Here is a 22,017-nt window from a genome sequence, read left to right on the forward strand (position 1 = left end):
ATAGCTATATAAAGATGATAACTAGCCATGCTCGGAAAGCAAATTCCTGCACTTTGTTCCCTCAAGCTACAATGCCGTAGGGATGCTAATAAGAGAGGCTTATCCTCTTGATCAGACACATGGACCTTTTGGGTTTTTAAAGAGAGGGACTTACAAAAGCAAGCTTTAAAACACTTCAGGGCTTACAACAGAACTAATTTAGTGGGTTCCTGGTTCTATCTATTCCCTTTACTTGTATTGAAAAAGTTTGGGTTTTAACGAGATTTTGCTGTCAGGAGAAAATTTTCCTTGTGCCTGATCCTAGAGTGAAGGCTTTATGTTCAGACATGTGTTTATGGAGCATCTACCTTATACTTTGGAAGGCTGCAAGTGAGGTTGGGTAGTCAGTTGGCGAAAGCAAAAGACTGAGAATAAGATACCTGTTGCTGGGTGACACGAAAAAAGTCCCTTAGCATCCTGCATTTCAGTCTGCCCATCTATATATAGCATCTTCTGAGTAGGGTTGCTGCATGGCTGAGTTAATGTTTGCAGTGTACTTAGAAATTCTCAGCTGAAATGCAGTTGAGAAGGTTTTGGTCGCAGCATATGCAAGACAACAAGAGGAGGAAGAGAAAGCAGACCATACGGAACAGTGACTCTTATGCAGGGTGCTAGGGCACCCTGGGGTGCCTCCAAATAAATCTGTGCCCCAACCCAGTCTCTCTCTCTCTCAGGTTGGGCCATGGATTTTTTCTAGCACCTCTCTCAAGGGAGGCAAGCAGGCTACTCCTAAAAAGGGCTGCCTGGACATTTGGGTAATTGCCTCAGATTCCTTATGCCCCTTACAGAGTGCTGTGACCATCGCAGCAAGGGCTTTGATGCGTACGCCTAGGCAAGTGTATGGAGGACTGGAGGCTGCCCTAAATCTATCACCACCCCCTTTAAACCCCTTTTGAGACAGAATCCAGCAGCCAGACCAAATCCAGACATTCAGTGCCTCAATGCCTCTCTCTCTATTAGGAGACAGAGACAAGCTTTCATGAACCCAAGTTCACTTCATTATACAGGTTTATGAAAGCCCTATAAAAAGGTGCACATCTGCCCTGCCTTCTAGCTGTTTAGCCTGAAATCTGCCATTTCCTCCTATAAGATAAACCCAGAAACGTGAAGTGAGAATCCCTAGTGTTAAAAACACTGTATCCTGTTGTGGTATTCCTAAGTTCCCTGCAACAGAAGAACTGCTCTATTATTTTTATGCAGTCAAAAAATGAATGAAAACTAAGACCTGTCATGAGAGGCGCCTTGAGCCTAACAAGGTAAGGAACCACCGATGTAGAGAAAGAAAGAACGAACTTTAAAATAGAAATCAGAGTAGCAAAGCTAGCAGCAGGTGAAATGGATTGACACCAACTTCTGATGTATAATCAAACTCCTCTTTAAAAATATATTAAAAGGACATCTGGTGAATTTAATGGATCAATTAACAGATAAGTGCATGGCCTTTGGAGCAAGAGCATCTTCCCTCCCACCTGTACTGGGGCCCATGAGGTTCAAGAGGGGCACCAGTCCTGGGCACTGAGAGAAGGGTACCAGAATGATGCCCACTCACCACCAGAGTCTTTGCCATATCTGCAGCAGTCCTGCACCCTCTTGGAGCTGAGCAGAATTGGGCTTCTCTAGCTTGGCTCCTACAGGTGGGTAGAGGGGGATGGAGAGGGGAGCACAAGACCGTTCCAGAGGTGATATAAGAGTTCTTCTATCCCCAAAGTTTTGTCCTAGGCACCAACATTTATAGTTATGCCTCTGCTGGGATCAGGACCCTCCTTCTGTGGGTATTACCGAGCTGCCAAACTGGAAGTATGGATTGTAAGGTGGATAGAAAACTGGCTGGAGCATTGGGCTCAGAGGCTAGTAATCAATGGCTCAAATGTCTAGTTGGCAGCCGGTATCAAGTGGAGTGCCCCAGGGGTCAGTCCTGGGGCTGGTTTAATTCAGTGTCTTCATCAATAATCTAGAAGATGGGATGGAGTGCACCCTCAGCAAGTCTGCAGATGACATTAAGCTGAGGGGAGTAGTAGATATGCTGGAGGTCAGGGCTAGAATTCAGAGTGACCTAAACAAATTGGAGCACTGGGCCAAAAGGCATCTCATGAGGTTCAACAAGGACAAGTACAAAGTCCTGCACTTAGGATGGAACAATCCCCTGCATCAAAACATACTGGGGACTGGCTGGCTGGGCAAAAGCTCTGCAGAAAAGGACCTGGGGGTGACAGTGGACAATAAGCTCAATATAAGCCAGCAGTGTGCCCTTGTTGCCAAGAAGGCTGACAGCATCCTGGGCTACACTGGTAGGAGTGTTGACAGCAGATCAGGTGGAGTGATTATTTCCCTCTATTCAGCACTGGTGATGCCACATCTGGAGTACTGTGTTCAGTTTTGGGCCCCCCCACTATAGAAAGGATGTAGACAAATTGAAGAGGGTCCAGCAGAGGGCAACAAAAATGGTTTGGGAGCTGCGACACATGATTTATGAGGCGAGGCTAAGGGAACTGGGCTCATTTAGTCTGCAGAAGAGGAGACTGAGGGGGGATTTAATAGCAGCCTTCAACTCCCTGCAGGGGGGTTGCAAAGAAGATGGAGCTTGATTGTTCTCAGTGGTGGCAGATGACAGAACAAGGAGCAATGGGCTCAGGTTGCAGCAAGGGAAGTTTAAGTTGGATATTAGGATGGACTCTCTCATTAGGAGGGTAGTAAAACACTGGAACAGGTTACTTAGAAGTGGTAGAAGCTCCATCCTTGGAGGTTTTTAAGACCTGGGTAGACAAAGCCTTTGCTGGCATGATCTAGTTGGGGAAGGTCCTCTTTCTGCTCCCAACCTGTGCTTCTTGCCTGATCTGCTGCTCTATTTTCTGCTTCCTGACTTATCTGCCACTGTGTTATCTATCCCCTCCTCGGCCTGCTGCATGGCACACATATAGGATGCATGTGCCACATGTTGGCCACCCCTGCGGACACAGCAAGTTTACCGCCTCGCAAACGTAGAGTAGACACATACCACAGTCCTACACTGCTTGAAGTCACTCCAGTCCAGTCAAGTTACCCCTCACAGAGGCAGCAATAAACTACACACTGGTCTAAGCTATGGCCATGTTCAGATTGTATGTCTTCTGATTTAGTAAATTTGATCTCAGGGTAACCATTTGCTCAGCGCAAACAAGCTGTTGCCAGCCCCCCTGCCAGGTAGTAGCAAAACACAAGGGAAGGCTGTACAGTTTCTGCTTAGTATACCCTGCATTTAGCCTATTACTCTATGAGCAACAACATCCCTCTGTCCCCTGTCCCCCCCACCCCTGCTTTAAGTCACTGACATGTTTTTTTCCTTCTTATTGTCCCCATAGAATTTGATTCCCATTGCTTTATGCAAAGGAAGATGGTCATGTCGTTCCTCCTGTGCTCAGGGTATAGTCATATGAATTGAGGCTCCATAATCAGATGAAAGAAAAGGCCATTTCATTGCTCTCTTTATGGCTGATAACTGCTAAAACAACAGGGAAATCCCTTCCATAAAAGCTGTCCAGCTAATGCTATTAGTTACAGCCAACTATCAATAGGATCTGGCAGAGGGAAAAAAAAACACCCTATGTAATACCAGTTTGCAACTAAAGTCACAATTTAAGCAATGTAACATGGGTTCAATCTTCTTAAGCGCAAACAGCTTTTCTGGGACTGAGAGATGCACGTAGACAGAATGACCTAAAGGGTTTTTTCCCCTAACAGCTGTTGATGACAGTTACCCTGTGCCCCTGTAACATGAAACTGAGAGTGTCAACATCTGTTTAATCCACAGATGTCCCTCCCACTCCTTCCCCTCCTCTGCAGTGTCAAAAAAATTCACATATTTAAACTTTACCTTTAGCGTGACAGCTCTGTTATATTCAGTATGAAATGCACCATCCCTGTTGAATGAGGAACAGGGAAACAGTGTGAACTTTCAGGAATCTTTCTGAAAAATCATACAGCTGTTCCCCCCTCTCCCCAACACCTTGTTCTCCAGAATAAATTATCCCACCAAAGTCACAGAATTGTGCAAAATATAATGCAAAGCAATTTAAAGAAGGGGGGAGATGGGGGAGGTAGAAATAAGCTTAAAGCAAACAGGCCTCTAATGAATAATTTCCTCTCTGAAGCCTTAATGAGACCATTTACTAAAGGCATGATCTTGGGAGAGACAGCTGCTCAGCACCCTGTATTGCTGCATTATCCCTACTTTTATGATGCATAAGAAGGCAATCTAACTCCAGGAACGGCAGTTTCCATCAGCAGCTCTCCAAGTGCTTCACTAAGAGGGCCTGGGGGGGGGGGCCCCGCAGGATTAAAGGAGAAAAGCAGGTGCACAGAGGTGATATGACAAGCTCAAAGCCACCCAGAAAGACAGTGCTAAAGCCAGGAGTAGAACACAGATCTCTTGAGTCCTAGTCCAGTGATCTGTCCACTAGGTCATACCTAAATGAATACAGGTAACAGGGGAGGAGGTATGTGCATAATCCCTACTGAAAGCAACCCCTTAGGCCAGCGGTACTCGGTCTCTGTTGAGGCCAAATCCAGCCCACAAGCTCATGTCATCGGGGCTCACGGGTCTGGATATTTGGTGGCAGGGAAGCAGTGCCAGCGTTACTTGCTACTCCAATGCTACCATATGTCTAGATCTGTGGGATCCAGCCCCAGGCGGACTCCGTGTGAGGGATCTTTCTCCCTTGGCCTCCCTACCTGCCCGCCTTCCCCACCGCAACCTTCTGCCCCCACAACTTTGTACATCCCTCCTGCAGCCTGCCCCCTCACCTGTTCTCCCACCACCACCATCACCTAACTCCACTTCAGCTTTGGGCAGTCAGCAGTAGCACAGCCCTGACCCAGCCTAGCCTGGCCAGAAAGAAGCAGAATCTCCCAGCTGGGTCAGATTGGGGCTGGAAGGATCAGAGCCAGAGCAGAAGGTAAGGAGAGAAGGGGGTAGCTGGAGACTGCAGTGTTCCCCATGCTCTCTGGTACTCACTTAGGTAGGTGCCCCCATTCTTCTCCCTGCCCCCAGTTGCGCCTGTGCTCCCCCATCTGTAAGCTGGCTCCCCCACCAAATGAGCCATCCAAGCCCAGGGCAGGCAGCACCTTAGCTCTGACTTCATCCCCAAGGCCAGGGACAAAACTGAAGCCGAGTCACTGCATGACCCAAGCCAGTGCTCAACTCCAAAATGAGGCTCGAAGACTGGGGAGGGGAAGTGTCATCTTGAATTCAAGTAAATACAGTAATAAGCCTCTGCACTGGGGGAAAGACTATACGACAGAACTAACAATAAGTGAATGCCACATGCTCATAAATAGCTTGGACAATTAGTGAGGGCCTCTTTCACCCCAGTCCCACACTCACTTATAATGCAATAATTCCACTCCTTTTTCCTTTGAGCTGGGATCTACTTTCATCTTCTTGCATAATTTTCGGCTTTCTGCATCACTGCAAGATACACATAAGAAAAAAAAAAGATATGGTTAAAAGAATGTAAGCAGTTCAGCGTTGAAAATTAAGCATTTAGCCCTGGTTTCTCATCAGTAATTAGTTTTGCTTAGATACAAGAGGATGGTGGCTTCCATCACATCTGACAAGCACGCTGGTGTTCTACTGCAGCCAGCGTGGATCCAAGCCATTCTGGGTACATGGAGTTGAACGGTCCAAAACCAGTGCTCTTAAGTTGAGTGTCCTATTTGTTAGAGCACAGGTTGCAACATACTCCAGGATACATGCTTCAGTGCAGGTAATTAGGGGAGAGCTTCCAAGAACATTTCAGGATGATGTGCCCATAGTTTGGTTGGCAAGACTGGTTTGAGAGAGAATAAAACAAACAGAACAGTCAACTTTTGTCTTAGGATAGGAATGAATCCAAGTGCACAGAGGAAGCCTGAAGCATGATGAGAGGGTTTAGACTGAAAAGTAGAGAGGGAACTGTGAGACGGGATTAGACTAGTGATTCTCAAGCAGGCCACCATGGCACCCCAGAGCACCTTGAGGTCCTTCCTAGGGTGCTGCACACAGTGTTTGCAAACCTAACCGTTTTAACCTGATTCACGTGATAGACCCAAAGATTTCACACACAAATCTGGAACGTTAAAAAACACAATCTGGTCTGTTGTGGTCCGAGTTCTTTGCAACAGAATTGCTCTAGTATTTTTTTTTTTTTTATAGTCAAAAAACAAGTGAGAACTTTGAGCTGGTATTTTCCAAAGGGTGCCTTGAATCTATCCAAGGGTGCCTTGGGCATAAAAAGGTTAAGAACCACTGAATTAAACACACATATCCACAATCAAGAAAGCATTTGCTTAGGTTTGTAAGACTTATGTCCAGGCTTAAGAGAGCGCACACCAACTGCAGATGCTTCCACAGCCTGACGAAGGGTATTTAAACACAAAAGCTTGCAAAGAAGAATTTTTCCAACTATTTGAGTTGTTCTAATTAAAAAACTATCAGATTTACCCAAATAACCTTGTCTGCCTATGTCCTTAGACCTACACAGCTACAACCTACACCCCTGTCAACTATATGAAGCCTTCATTGTTGAAGAGAACATGGCTTGCAAGAGGAAACTTCCTGAAGAAAAGTTAAATGGTCAAAGTGCCAAGAGAAGGGAGGGTGTATGTTGACAAGGCTGTTAGCTGCCTCGACAGAGCAAAATGAAAAGACTCCAAAAACCTGTTTCTCAGCAGAGGCTCCTTGTACCTTTTGCACCAATCAATCCATTTAGCAAATAAAAATGCTGAGCACCTATCAATGCCACTGAAGTTTAAACTGATTAGAGTCACTTCAGAAAGCCTCAATGCCACAACTGCGAGGGGCCCTGCTGAACAGAGGGCTCCTGCTGGTGTCTGCATCAATTCTACAAACATTCTCAAGCTGTCTCCTTGCAAATGTGAGGAACAAGGAAGAGCAAAGAAACCCAATGAATTAACACTGTTGCAGAGAGGGAACTGTGTGCAGGAAGTCCTAGGAGGCACGTTCCAGACAACATGGCGTTAAAAGACAGACATACACTGGAGTGTTAAATTACAGATCTAAATTAGCATCTCAAGGAGCTAGCAAAGCATGTGATGATTCCCCTAATTAGAAGCTTCTGTTTTCTCACCCACGCATAACCCTGCAGTCCTAGGAAACTCATCTCTGGTCCTGGATACTCAAATAGCAGAATACAGCCAGCTACAAGTTCCCCCACCCTCCACCTTTTGCTTTGCCACAAAACTGCATATGTCCCTTTCAGCCACAGATCTTCCTTCCTTTTTTGTGTCCTTGTGACAAGGTATTTTGCAGAATTTGCTGGATTCCAAACCAGGAGTGCTCCTGCTATGGCCTCAAACTTGCTACCTCTGGGATCACGTAATGGTCAATTTGGCCATTGGCACCTGTTGTTTGGATGGCCATAATTCAGTCCATCTAAGGAAGGACCTGGGAAAGCCACTAGAGATATTTCAGCTGGCATTGAACAAGGTCACCCATCTTATATGCAGAGGGGGCTCGTAAAAGGATATGCAACTTGTGCTTCACTATGAATCTCACTCGGAAGCTGCCTTGCACAGTCCCATTTGCCATTTACAAAGCCATAGATGATTGGGCCTGGCTGTCAGGCACCACCTCTTGCCATTCTGCTCTCCCAAGCCACCCATTCACAGCCAAAACATGCCTGCAAGCCGTCTCGCTGGCCAAGTTTGAAGGCAGCTCGTTCACCACAGGAAGTCCCCATATCTGAAGTCTACCCCATCCAAGCTTTAGCCAGGGACACAGAGGGGCTTACCCAGAGCCAAGTCTGTTGTGCTGCTGCAAGTAACTGGCACCCAGCTCAAGTGAGCCCACACTTTCAAAACGCTGCCCCAGGCATGCCCAACTACTTCTTCCAGGGCAAGTCCCTTTGTGGTCAACTCTGTGCCACAGCCCCACCTGGAAGCAAATGTTTGTGCAGTGTGAAGAAGAGCAAGTTCAATGGGGCTAACTTAACGTCAATCCAAGCGAGGGTCACACTGTTGCAAGCAGTCACAAACACCAAGCTATACAGACCCTTAGATCTGCAAACAGGGCTGGAGGGCCTTTAGCCCTGGGCTTGCAACCATTAATCCTGCTCCAGTGGTTATGGCCGTGCTCTCCAATGGATCAGGCACTATAGGGTGCTAATTACAAACTCTGCCACCAAGTCACTGAGGAGCCATGGCTAAGTCACTTATCTCCCCAAAGCCTCATTTTCCCCTTATCTAGGGGGACAGTAAGGTTTGAGATAGTCTGAGATTTACAGGTGAGAAGTGCCCAGGTACTACCACAAGTGCGCCATTAATACCAGGAACAAACATCACCTGCTTCAACTCTTTGCATTTCCTTCCTCACTAACTGAAACCTTTATTAAAAAACCAAGAATGTAAATTCCAGAAACAGCAATGTCTTAAAAGCAGAAAAAACAGCCTATTTAAATCTTTCCAGCACTGAGGTTCTGCCTCAGTTCTAGCCATGTGTTGCTGCACAGGGGCAAACCCTTTGCAGACGGACAGAAACCTGCAATTTGCTCTGTGCATCTTACCCTGCGCCAGCATGAAACAGAATTTAATCCATCTATGCAAGGGGTCTGCATGGCCGATGTCCAAGCAAATCCCCAGCACAAATCAGGTCTAAATTTGCATCAGTAATTTTTTCATGCCCCAGTGCAGCTTTCTGCATATGCCAGATGCACCGACCCAGCTACTGAATTAGGTCTTCTTAGAAAAAACATACTTTGCAAAGGCAATACTGGACTTAGTCTCCCTCCGCTGCCCAACCCCCCTTTTGCTGCTGCTGATTTCCACACAGCCAGAAAAAGAAAACAGTCCACAAGGAACAGCTCTCTACAATACCATTTTGAAACGGCTGTTATCCTTCAGGAAAGTAAATACCAACCCAGATTCAGTCTGCTCTGGGGAGATTTACCTCCACTGGATTCTGGCCAACAGCTACTCTCTAAAGGCAAGCTTTTTACCTCTTACATGGGAAAGGATAATTAGGACTCCAGCTCTTGCGATTTAATTAAACCGTTTGAAGAAAGTAGAAGAGCTCATTAGTGTGCTGGGAAAAGAAAAAAAAAAAGAAAGAAACCATCTCAGAATTGACTGCTTAATGGGTATGACAAGACACCAGAGCATCTTCCAGGCTCAGGAGAAGGGGTTACTAGAAACCCCGAGTAACCATACCCACTGTTAACATGGCTGTGCCATCTCACACCACCTTCCTCCACATGAATTTTAACCCTGTTAATTCAGTGCTATGCCACTGAAAAGGATGAGGCCGCAGCTTTATTTAAATTGCATTCGATACATCCAGCTGCATCCCCATGGAAAAAGCAATCCCAAATGCCAGCACCCTCAAAATAACAGAGTGGTCCCAGCCAGGCACTCCAGCCACCTCTCTCCATATCCAGGAAAGATACGGGAATTTATTCTCAACAGGCGCTGCTCAGGGAAGGGCTCTTGCAACAACAGACCAAGAAGGGCCAGAAGGCATGGAGGGAGAAATAATCCAGATGTTGGATTTGCTGCACCAGAAGCTGATTTGGTTCCAAGGGTGAACGTGGTGCCTGGAGACGGCACTGCTGATCACCATCAGGTACAGGTCAAGGATTCTGGCAGATTTGGACATCAGGAGAGTGAAACTCAGCATCTTGACGAACATCTCTACCCTCAGACAGCTGCTCCTGCCAACCCCAAAAGACTTTCTTCGTCACATTATACCGTCCGTTGGCGTCTCACCAAGAGGGAACGAGCGCACCTGTATGCTGCTATTAGCCTCTGACTGGCAAATAAGCCTGAACACCAGCTGGGCCCGGTAAGATTTTCAAACCCACTCTCAGAACACAGACAAAAAAAATCCCAGCATGTTCAAACTGTGCTGCACAATAAAATAAGCACTACTGTAGGGACAAGCAGGGCCAGATTATTACAGTTTAAAAGCCTTCCTCTCCTGCTGGGCTGTGGACAGGAAAGGGGTGGAGGAGCTGCTGGGCAGTCTCTGCAACAGGGATGTGAAGGGAAGGTGGCGTATCAGCATACTGGCCGTCTGGCTACACTTTTCTTTGTAGCACACTCATGGACTAGCTGTCCCTTATCTGTACTTCCCGTGGGCCCAGGCACAGCAAAGTGATTAATGAAGACATCATGGAAGCACTGGTTTAAGTAATGAGGTGAGCAACTCTGCATACATTAACACTGGCTTGCTCTCATGCAAGCATATCACATAACCACATCTGAACCACATCACCATATCAACAAATCTGAAAGCCAGTCATTTATACTGCTGTCAGGCTCAAAAGCTCTAGCCAAGACAGGGACCATATTGTGTCAGGTACTTTACAAAAACACACATGGAGGCAATCCTTGCCCTGGAGAGCCTACAACTTACACAGACAAGACAAAGGACGGGTGGGAAAAAAGAATCAGTTAAAAAGAAGGGAAGTGACAGCAAGCGGCGTCAGAGCTGCACACAGACCAGGAGTTCCCCACTTCTGGTCCAGCATCTGCTCAAGTGGACCAGAGTATTGTAGATGTAGGCAACAACGTCCCCATGTCCAAAGGATCCACAAAATCACCCGTTCCATCCTCTCTCATACTCCACAGCCACAAAATGCCCTACAGATAATCCTACTGTGAGCCACAAGTGGAGAATAGGAGAAACAAGGTCACTGCCAGCATCTTGGCTAACAGTGGCAGGGAAGTTGTTAGATTAAAACGTGCTCAGAGGATCTTAGGAAGACGACTGTGCCCCTTGCTACAGAGAAAAGCAACCCCCTAAAAAAACCCCAAAAAACAAAACCCAAAGTCAAAACCCCAATATTTGTCAAATCTGACCTAGGGAGGAAAATTCTTTTCTAAACCACAATTCTGGGAATGGCGTGATCCTGAACACCTGAGCCAGACCCTCCAGCCAGGCACCTGTGAGACTCCTAAGCAGCAGGAGAAACATCAGCGCACCCCAAACAGCTGGCTCTTCACTACAGCCCACATCTGATTCTTCAAAGGCAAAAGAAAAGCCAAATAAAGTATTAGTGTGGGGGGAAGGGGATGCAGGGAACCTTCTGCCTTGTTCTTCAGCAGAAGCCCTAAAATATGGGATTACAAGGCAGCTCCCAACCACGCTGCATCTTAGAAATGCTTGGGAGACACGAGTCAGGCCTCTCTCCTCCTCTGCCCATGTTCTCTTTGCTTTTTACTCCTCCCATCGATCAAGTTAAATTTATCTCAGGACATGGTTGGAAGAGCCTAGGCAGTCCAGCCCCATTTTAACTACAGGTTAACCGGCTTTCCACAATATCCTTGCGATTGTTGTGCTAAGCCATCAGTCAGCATTCACCAAGGCTGGGGAGCCCATGCTGTGCTCTGGGCCAACCGTCTCACAGGCTGCAGTTGTCCCTTCTTTGATTTCCCAGCCCCAGGGCAGAGCCTTTGCAAAGCCCTCCAGCTGGGTGCTAGAGAACATACCCTGTTCTCCCCCTTCATGGAAAAAGGGCTCATGAACACCCTGAGAAGCACAGAGTTCAGATCCCGCAAATGTGCAACCCGAGACAAAGGGATGGAAATACCGCGAGCTTCCACCAAGTCATTTAAATTAAGCAACGCGCGTGTTTTTAAGCAGGCCTTCAAAACATTGTCAGAAAGCAGAAACAAATGCCAGTTCAGAGACATACTTGCTACTATGAAGTTCAGGACTCTCACATGTCATTTAAGAGCAATGCAGTACCTGATGTCCAAGTACCTTCCTTACAACCATCCTTCCTACACTAGAGCAAGAATCATTTATAAGACATCTTTTGTGCGCTGTGTTCACCAGCCCTCTCCAGCCATGCTCCCATGGAAAGGGTTGCTTTTGTAGTATCATCACTATTTCCTAGTATGATGTGGCAGCTGCTATGAACAGTGTTGCTTACAGTATGTCACCTTTATAAGCATCCTCATATTCTGCAATGATCTCAGGCCTTCCTGTATCACTCTCCTGAGAGAGATCTGAAATAAGAGAGGGGAAGAAGCAGGGGGAAATCATTTCTCAGAAGCTGTCAACCTAGCTGCAGTAGCACTTCTCCAAAGAGTTGTGCTAAGCAGGCACCAAATGATAATGGCTTACATCCACTCAGACAGAAAGCACATACGTAGCTCTCACCAGACGGGCACTCAAACTGCTGCAATGAGTGTGGCAGAAAAACCGATGCAGAACAGACCAGGCAAAGACTCCAAGAGCAGGACAAAGGCAAAAAAAAATTGATCTTAAAATACAGTCTCTCTCCCTCTTCTACAAAGATTTGCTGATCTGTCTCCACTATTCTACATCTCACATGGAAATTAATGAAGGCAAGTGAGAATAACAACAGGTCTGTGCTTACCAGAAGCAAACAGGCATCTCACACCAGCAACTGCAATGTTTAAAGAGTTCTGATTTTATCTTGGGGGAAGAAAGAAAAGCCTGAACCAAGGAAAGGAAACACTGCTTTATAGAAAGCATGCAGGGATTGGGATTAGCAGACAACAAAGGTCTCATTTGGATTGCAGGGCTCATTTTCCAGCCCCAACACACCGCAAGATTCCTCCATCAGCAGCACCCTGCCCTCCGACTGCAGCTTTCCGCTCTGAACAGTCCCCTGAAACGTGACAGGAATGCAGGAGGGAACAATCTATATGCTGTGGAAAACCAGCACCACCAGTCATCCAATAAAAGTGATTCTGTCGATCTGTTAGTCAATTAGAGAACCAAAGAATCTATGTACAACCTGCCTCCCCCGGCCATTACCGGGGGGTGGGGAGGGGGGGGGGGGACAGGACACCACACTTCCCAAAACTAAAAAACTCAGGAGATCCATTCCCTAAAAGCAAGAATCTTTGACACCCAAAAAAAGAAAGAAGGTAATGCAGGTGTCTTCAGCTGCCAGCAATCAAGATAAGTGAGAATAAAACATTATATAGCATAACCTTCCTGTTTGCAGAAAGGTGGAAAGTTACAAGGAAGGAGAGCCAAATTAATAAAGGGGATTAGAGAGCACCACAAAGACCTGCATAGAGATATGATGAATGGACTTGAAGGAACAACCAAAGGCAGCACGGGAACTTCTGAAAAGCTAAGGCAGTTGTACGTTCTTGCATCTTTTAATGGACTCCATTTACATGGTGAGTTCTTTATTAGAAGAGTTCAGATCTGGAGAGAACAGTGCGACTCAATAGGATGTCATGAACATGTTCGAATGCATACTGGGAAACAGAGGGATAGGAAAATACTTCTAGGAATAAGCCAGTCCCATACACACAAGCACTTCTGCACTGGTCTTTGCTTGCATCACCATTCTTCAGTTGAATTTAAGGAGAATCAGTCAGACAATATTTAAAATTAATAAGCACTAAGTGCAAGAAAACTGGAAAATGTTAATTAAACCCTAGCTAATTTAACATTAATTTTATTCTAGATAACAGCAATGTTAACATTTCCACACTTAATCAGCAATTCAGGAAAAAATAAAAAGATCAGGAAATGCAAACAGTAAGACAATGCATGACCTGAACTCTGCATCTTCTGCATAGAGAGGAGTCTTTAGTTAAATGCCACATTTCTGAAGAAATGCAGTATACAGGGTCTTGAAGAATTTTCCATCTACTAACCCCAGAGTCTCACCTAAGGTAAGGTGAGAATTTAAAGCAAAGCAGTTATTCCAGATAAGCTATGTGAACACTCATTGTAGAATAAGTCTATTATTCTGAAATTAATGTGGATAGGTTATTTCACTCAATGCATGGAAGAGAAGTGCTGGAATGAGATACACCACTGAAACAGTTTTGCCTGTACAAACTCTGTCCTTTCAGGAATATTTTGCTGTCATAGCACAAGTATTTAACCAGCTATACCGGCAAAGTGTTCTTAGGGCAAACATCACCTAAAACTTCTTAGAGGATACAGGTACATGTTTTACTTCCTCTCCTAAGCCATTACTTGCACCTACTACAGAAAAACTGCTGCCTTGCACCTTAGATGAGGCTATATTTCAGCATTACGAAAGAAATCCTACAGAACAGTGCTCTGCAATCCATTTAGATGCAAGATACCCTAGATGCAATAGGGCTGCATTCTTTGTTGCATTTCTCTCTCTCTTCACCAGAGCATTTCTGAGCCCCAAACTCAGAATTTATAATTTCACAATTCCCTGTCATAATTTCATCCTAAAAAGGAAGAGGATGGTGTTTGCATGAATTTTTTTGCAAAAGGACCTCTGATTTCTGACTACCTCTAATCCCACCTGTCTTTTATAAAGTAAGGACTTCCATATTTTTCATTCTCAATGGAACACTATCTCTTTAAAATCCCTCCTCGTCGTCCATCTCAACTAATTATGCAATTGAATCAATTATTTTTAGTGGGTCTTTTCTACTCTCAAAATCAAAAATCGAGGAAATGAGGAAACTCAAAAGAGAAATCCGTCCAAAGGCTAACATGAAAAAAGCTTCCAAGGAAAAAGAAATTAGTCTTAAAATGAGGAGTGTAACATGCCCCCAGACTGGCCAAAAGTTTGCAATGTCCTTAGTCAGGCCACATAATTGGCCAAACTAGAATTTGGAGACCACTCTGAAGAAAAAAAAAAAAGCTAAACTTCATGTTAAATTCCATAGGCTTCTAACAACTCCAGACAATTTTTAGACCCTCTCCTGAAGGAAGCAGCAGCAAATCACGTAAATAGCATGAAAGCAGGAGTGTGGGATTATCACAAACCAAGGAGTGAGACATTTTAGCCAGATGGCATCTCCTCTTTAAAGCTGAGCACATGCGCCATGGCAGCAGATGGAACCCACACAGCTTTGTTCTGTTTGGGACCAACATTAAAAAAAAGAAGGAAAAACTGTGTGCGTTTGATGGGGGATTCATTGCCCAGAGCCAGAGAAATATGCGCTTGCTCTGCTTTGATTTATAAATCTATTTTCATAAAAATCAGAAAGAAGAAAAAATCGAAGACCAAAAATGTTGTTGTAATGCAGTGCACACATTCCCTTTGCACCTTCCTGAGCGTTCACAAGAACATAGGTCAGACAAAAGTACCAAAGTCTAGTGCCCCAGGGCTGGACCATTTCATAGTGTATACAGGCTAAACTTGGCATAACTCTTGATTCACTCAGTGCCCCAACACCTGGCCCTGTTCCTGAGAGTCTAGCAACACATGGTGCATCTGGGTGATCAGTTGGAGTTTTGGGGGTGAAAGCTCATCATGTCTGTCTAGGCAGGCAAAGATAAGCAGGGGGTGCCTGATGCTGTCCCCCAGCTCTTTGCATCATCCCATTTTAAGACAAATTCTTCCTTAAAGGTTATAGTGAAGGGTAAAAAAAAACACCCACTTATCAAATCAAGCTCATCTTCCCATTTCCCATGCCCATGTGCTTAGCCAGGTCCTGCACCTGCAAAGTCCTTCTATTTGCAAAACTTGCATCAAGCTGCTGGCGAAAAGAATAAATCAAATACTCTGACTGTTTATATACCCACCACAATAACATCTGAATGCATTACATGAATAAGTAGTGGTCATTTTCACTGCCGTGGCATCATTTACTCAAAGATCTCCCAACAGCAACTAATTAAACCTCACATCATCCTTGGGAATCCAATATTATCCTACCCATCTGTCTAGTAAACTGAGGCATAAGCATGCCAATTGCCCTAAATTACGAATTTGGAGTTAATGGCAGAATCTAAAAGTCCTGACTCGCAGCTGTCTTGAAAGTTCTGGGTCCCCGGGTCTCAGCTTGCATTTAGGATGTCTCATAGCTCAAACTGAAGAAACTAATCTTGCCAACCAACCTTTTGGATGCCCTATATGGGTTCACAGAATCGTGTTACTATACTGTTCTGCCAGCACCGGTCCTCAGCCTTCAGCTTCCAATCCAGAACCAGCTCACCGGATCTCCTAAACACCATAACGGAAACGTTCTGTCCTACCTGACAGCAGCAAAAAGTAGATGCCATGTGTAAGATTGCATCTCACCAGACATTAATTCAATATTCCAACATCTCTCACGCTGCAATTCATTCAACATCAAACACCTCAGCAAGGGCTTCCTAATTAAAACGTGGGAAGGCTGAAATGAAATGTAAGTATTTTTGTCACATCGTTTGCAGGTCTTTTATTCATAATTGAACCGCTTCATGTTTAATTATACACAGGGCCTCGGGAGCTTCTCAATACACAGGAACAAAGAGTGACCACCTGAATATTTTAATCAATTTGCACACCACCCGCTTCTCCCTAGTAGGGGTCATCCTCTTTCTGCTAGAGTTTTTTGCCAACATTAGCCAGTGCAAATAGAGGGTGCTGAAATGTGCTGGAAACCCTCCTTATGTGGTTAAACAGGACTCTGATCTAGCAAAAGATTTAATCCTCCAAGTAATCAATCCCACTGAAAAAGGAAGCTGCTCAGAACTGGGCCACAAAGAGTCACAATAAGCCAGTTTCATTCATCCTTCACCATCTTTGCTTTGCTGACCAAAGTCAGATCTCTAGTTCTGTTCTAACTATCTATCTGGAACCAAGGCTTCCCCTAGCCTCTATCAACAAATTCATCTTCCTGGCCAAAACTCGCATCAAAACTGGAACTGACACTTCAAGTCTAACTTGTTGTCCAAACCACAACCCACAAGGCAGCCCAGGAGTGGGGAAACTAGTTTACATATCACTAAGCTATTTAGACAGCAAACTTCCAGTAGCAAGAATAGCATCTTCCCTGGTATCTTGCACAACATGGAATAGTTTGTTGGCACTCAGTTACAGCAGTGATTTCCCCTTTAGTGTGGCAGCATGTTCTTGATTTCTCTGTAAAAGGGGGAGGAGGAAGAAACCCTGGGTTACAAGGAAAAAGCTAACACGGGCAATAAAAAATAATAAAATAAACCACACTGTCATTGTCACAAAGAGCCTTAGACAGAAGCCATAGCTTGGCATGGATACCAGCCTGGCCGGTACTTGTACCAGAAGGCAAAGGAGCTCGCTACAGCAGGGTACAAAGAGCAAAGCCAAAAATCTCTGCTAACAGGAGCAGAGAAGGTAGCTGCCAGAAAAGTCATTTCCTGTCAATATTTATAAAACAAAATCATGTCTGCACTGTAAATATCCCAGCTTCTGTGCATTTGTTGTTTCAGTGTCAGAGCACAAACAAGCCTCACAGCATATTTGCACTGAGTGAGTACCCTGAACAGCTTCAACAGGACTCAGCTGTTTGGACCCCTACAGATTGCTTTGTATGGCCTGCACCAAAAGACCTTATGGCCACCTTTCACACTTTGTGGCTGGGATAAAGGAAGCAGATAGAAGAGCCTTTCAAGGACAAAAGCAACTCACCATCTCCGTTGGCAATCCCTCACAGTCTAGGACAATTGTCTTCCATAACTGTCTTATTTGTGAGAGTCAGGATGGCTGACAAGGCCCATCTGGGATTGAAAGACTTCACTGCAACTTGGGCAAGTTTCCTGGATTCTTGACTCAGACTGTCTCTGCCACACTCCCTTTTCCATCTCCCGATTTCATCATAAGATTTCAAAGTACTGATATCCTTGCAGGAGATTCTTCTGTTATTTGGAGTAGTCCTGGGTGATAGTCTTCCACGAGTTGATATTCATAGATTGTAAGGCTGGAAGGGAGCTTGGAAGATCATCGGGTCCAGCCCCAAATTATTAATGTTGCATTTTTTCAAGTTGGCCTTGAGGATGTCCTTGAAATGCTTTCTCTGCCCTCCTCTTCAGCACACGCCATGACTGAGCTAGGAGAATAAAACTTGCTTTGGGAGCCTGGAGTTGGACATCTGGATAACACGGCCAGCTCACCAAAAGTTGAAGTCAGATGAACTTTGCCTCAGTGCTCATGCTGTTTGCTTGTGAGGACATTAAAGTTGCTGTGTCTGTCCTTCCACTGGATTCAAAGGATCTTCCACAGGTAGAAGTACCATGAACGCTGCAACTTGTGGACAACATACAGAAGACATCTCATCTCAGCTCCATACAGTAAGGCGAGAATCACAACTGCTCGATTAATCATACCCTTGGTTTTGGATCTGATGTCATGATCTTTGAACACCGGTTTCCTCAAGTGTCTGAAGGCTGCACTTGCATGTTTGAGGTGATGTTGGATTTCTTTGATGTCAGCCTTCTGGCAAGAGATGTCTGAGGTACGGGAGAGTACTCAACATTATTCAGAGCCTCACTGGGAATCTAAGTTACTGGACCTGGGAACTGCTTGTTAAGAGCTTGTTGATGGAGGACCCTAGGCTTCTGAATATTAAGCATCAATCCCATTTTCTTGTATGGCTTGGAAAAGACATCAACATCTTGTCTAAAGGTCTGCTTCCAAGTGAGCGCTCACTACAGCATCATCAGCATACTGAAGTTTGATGACTGAAGTTGAAGGGGAGGTCCTTGGTTTTGGCTTGGAGTCAGCCACGATTGAATAGCTTACCATCCATTGGGTAGTTTAGCCCCACTCTGACTGGAAGTTTGCCGGTGGTCAGATACAGCATTGCAATAAGGAATATCAAGAAGAGGAGTGTTAGGAGGATGATGCAGCCTTGCTTAACTCCCTTTTAACCTCAAAAGGGATCTGTGATAGATCCACTGCTGAGAACCACTGCTCACATAACATCACAGAGCAGGGAGAGAATGGTGATCAATTTTCATGAGCATCCATACATCAGGAGGATCCTCCACAGCGCTTCGCAGTTGACAGTCAAAGGAGGCCATGTAGAAAGGTTTGTGTTGTTCCCAGCATTTTTCCTGCAGCTGGCAAGCTGTGAAGAGCATGTTGGTTGTGCCTCTTTGATGCCCTAAATCCACTCTGAGATTGCAGGCGGACCTCTTCAACAAGTGGAAGGACATGGTTCAGGAGGGTTCTCACAATGATCTTTCCTGTTGAGGACTGCAAAGTGAGCACCTTTGTAATTTCCAGTCAGACTTGTCTGAGCTTTCTTGAAGACTGTCACAATCGTGGATTCCTGAGGTCATCTGGGATTTCCTCCTCATTCCAAATACTTAAAATGAGGGCATGAAGCTGTGATATGAGCTCTTCCCCCTGCTTGAAGATTTCATCAGGGATTCCCTCAACTGCAGATGCCTTGTCGCTCTTCATCTGCTTGATGGCTTTCCTCACCTCATCAAGAAACAGCGGGATTCCCTGATCATCTCTGACTTGGTGTTGTGGGATGGAGTTGAGAGCACTCTCATCAACAACAAAGTCTTGATTGAAAAGTTTGTCAATGTGCTTCTCCCAGTGGGCGCTGATGACTCCCATTTTCTTGATCAGGTCTCCTCTGTCCTTAGGTCAAGGGGGTTGGTCCCTAAGTGCTCAAACGGTAGACGGCCTTGGCATTAAAAGAACTGTGCATAATAAGGTTAATCTCCAGATGCTCTCTATGGGCACTTACAGATGTGCTCTGGGATTGGGGAAGCACTTTAATAAGAGCAGGTGATTGCCAATCTAGTTAAAGCTCATGGAGCATCACATATATATCAGCATCCCCACGCTGAAAAACGGTAGCAGGGGCACTTTAACTAAAGCTGGTCAAATGAGTTTTAATTCAAGCACCACCGTTTTTCAGTGTAGGGACACCAATACATGAGACGCTGGAGTGCAGTAATTACCACACTCCAGCAGACTCAGTTAATCTAGTCTGCTCTGATGAAGTTGTAATTACAGCATGTCAGAGCAGCCTTGCTGCATGTGTATAGGCACTCTATGGCTTTAATAACAAAGCAATGCTATTCCAATCCAAAGCACTTTTAAAAATGCATCATGCCTTCCTTGGCCATCAGCTAGACACTCAGCCTCAGCTCACTATTCCAGGCACTCATCAGGTTTGACAGTCCCTGTTGGGGCATCTGCATAGGAAGGAGGAACAAAGAAGACCTCTGAAAATATCTAATTCCCTTCAGAAAAAGCTTCCATGTTTTCCAAGGCTCCTCCCAAAATCACTGTCTGAAAAAGAGGTGCTCAGCCCTCAGAGATCATTACATTTGGTGCCCTGTGTGCAGCCTGGTGTCTACTGCTGGTGCCTAGAGAGGCATGCCCAACTCAGCTTTCCCTTGCCAGGGGCAATACTTACCCACCTTCACATGGACAGACTTAATGCATTAACATTTAATACAGTGCTCTGCAACACTCAGATGAAAGATATGTAAAATGCTAAACATACTGTAGAGTTTATTCCAGTATTAAATGAAGACGACTTACAATTATATATATATTGTTTCTAAGGTATCCAGGTTGTAGCTGTATTGTCTAGAGGAAAAAGCAATCAGGGCTCATGGTAGAGGTGATATCTTTTAACCAAGTAACTCACAAGGTAGTGCTTTCTGGTGATAGCCTTTTGGAAGGATACAGCTTGAGGAAAGAAGATAGAAGAACAAGATATAGAGAACTTGCTGCAACAAATATCAAAACACTGGGCTGGTGTTTATTGCTCCCAGGCATTGTATTTACATGGGCACCTGGGACCACAGCACGTTGAGCTGGGTTGGAGGGACCCTGGCTGGCAGGTGTCTGGGATGTCTGGCTTAATGTGCTCCGAATGGTTTGGCTTGGCTAGCCAGCCCGTAGCCCCCACACCAAAGCATCCTTGTGCCCTGGCCAGCCCCATCAGCATCTACACATTTCTGCGCACTAAAAAAAAAAAAAAAAACAAACTCTGCTGCAGAATAGTACTTGTATTTACAAGTGCTAACCAACAGCAGAGTTAGTTTACTATGACCTAATAGGGCCCCAGGTGTAAATGCAGAGACGTTACTGTGAAGCTAATTAGGCAGCTCTGCAGTAAACATCTCATCTCATGTAGGTGTGCCAGATGCGTTCACTGACATGTCTGTGGCAGGAGAGGGACCAGGGAGACTAGACCTCAGAGATGGGCCGCATTTCCCACTGCACATCTGCCTCTACAGTTAAGGATCTAGCACCGAATCCTCCTAACAAGTGAAAACTCCTCCAGCTCTCCTGACTTCAGGGGTGCTCCCCTAGTTTATGCCACTTGATAGTCTGGTATCCTGCCTCCAATGACTGGTAAAGGAAGGAAGGTGTCACAGGAAAAGGATTCATTTGGATTGTTTCGGTGGGGGGGAAGCAACCTTGCATTAACCAACAAGGATAAGACACTACTCTTGGGCACTGCTGCTTTCCAATGCAAATGAGAGGACATGGATTAACATGCATAAAAAAGCCATTTCATCCTAGAGGTGACCTACATCTGTGTGTAGTACAGATGTGGCTCAGGCACCAGTGCCCCAATCTCTGGGAAACAAACACACAAACACCCAGGTAGCCAGCAATCTGTTCCTTTCTGAAACAGGAAGCAGGAGTTGCCAGCTGCAGGCACCAAAGCAAAGCTCTAAAGATGCAGAGACAGGGAGACACATGATAATATGCAAACAAAAACCACACGCAATGTGCTCGTCAGCCACATGGGCAGAACCCCACCAGCGGAGGGTTTCAGATCTCCGAACCACGAGGAACACCTACTCATTGCTCTTCAAATGAGAAACTGCTTACCCAGAGTAGTGTCCCTGGTGCTGCACTGAGAAGGGCCGTGAAACTACAGGCGAGAGAGCAGGTTTCTAAAAACAGATCTTATTGTGCAGCATTGTGACAGGAAGTTAAACACACACAACACCCCTGCCCCCAGTCCTACAGATCCTGCAGCGTTTGCAGCAGCTACATTGATTTCTGGCTAAAGCATGAAGTGCTGTGACCCCTCTGCTCAGCAAGGGATCTCACCCGCAGTGAAGCTCCCTTTCGACATAAGCAGGTTCTGCTGTTTAGTGCTGCACATTAAACATCCCTTTAGCCTGGAGCTTCTTTCTAAGAGGAGACCACCTGCATGCTAAGCTCCAAACTACAGAGCACCATGAACAAGAACCTGTGCTATCTGGGAACATCCCCCAGCCTCCTCTCTATCTGCCTGAGTTTCTGACATCCACATATCTTGTATGAGGACATATGGAAGGCAAGT

The 22,017-nt window shown here is 45.4% G+C and overlaps 1 protein-coding gene across 3 annotated transcripts in view; it reads right to left on the reverse strand.

The window, feature by feature from the left end:
- The window catches only part of PDIA5 (protein disulfide isomerase family A member 5), a 192,202-nt gene that overhangs the window by 97,737 nt on the left and 72,448 nt on the right, over nt 1–22,017 (reverse strand). For all 3 annotated transcript variants that reach the window (XM_090046002.1, XM_090046003.1, XM_090046000.1), the window contains 2 exons: nt 5,399–5,482; nt 3,890–3,935 (listed from right to left, as the gene is read on the reverse strand). In XM_090046002.1, the coding sequence (XP_089902128.1) occupies nt 3,890–3,935; nt 5,399–5,482 (130 nt within the window). The remainder of the gene's footprint in view (nt 1–3,889; nt 3,936–5,398; nt 5,483–22,017) is intronic.

The sequence above is a fragment of the Crocodylus siamensis genome, chromosome 4 (assembly GCF_052110815.1).
Source record: "Crocodylus siamensis isolate JL-2025a chromosome 4, ASM5211081v1, whole genome shotgun sequence".
Taxonomy (NCBI): domain Eukaryota; kingdom Metazoa; phylum Chordata; order Crocodylia; family Crocodylidae; genus Crocodylus; species Crocodylus siamensis.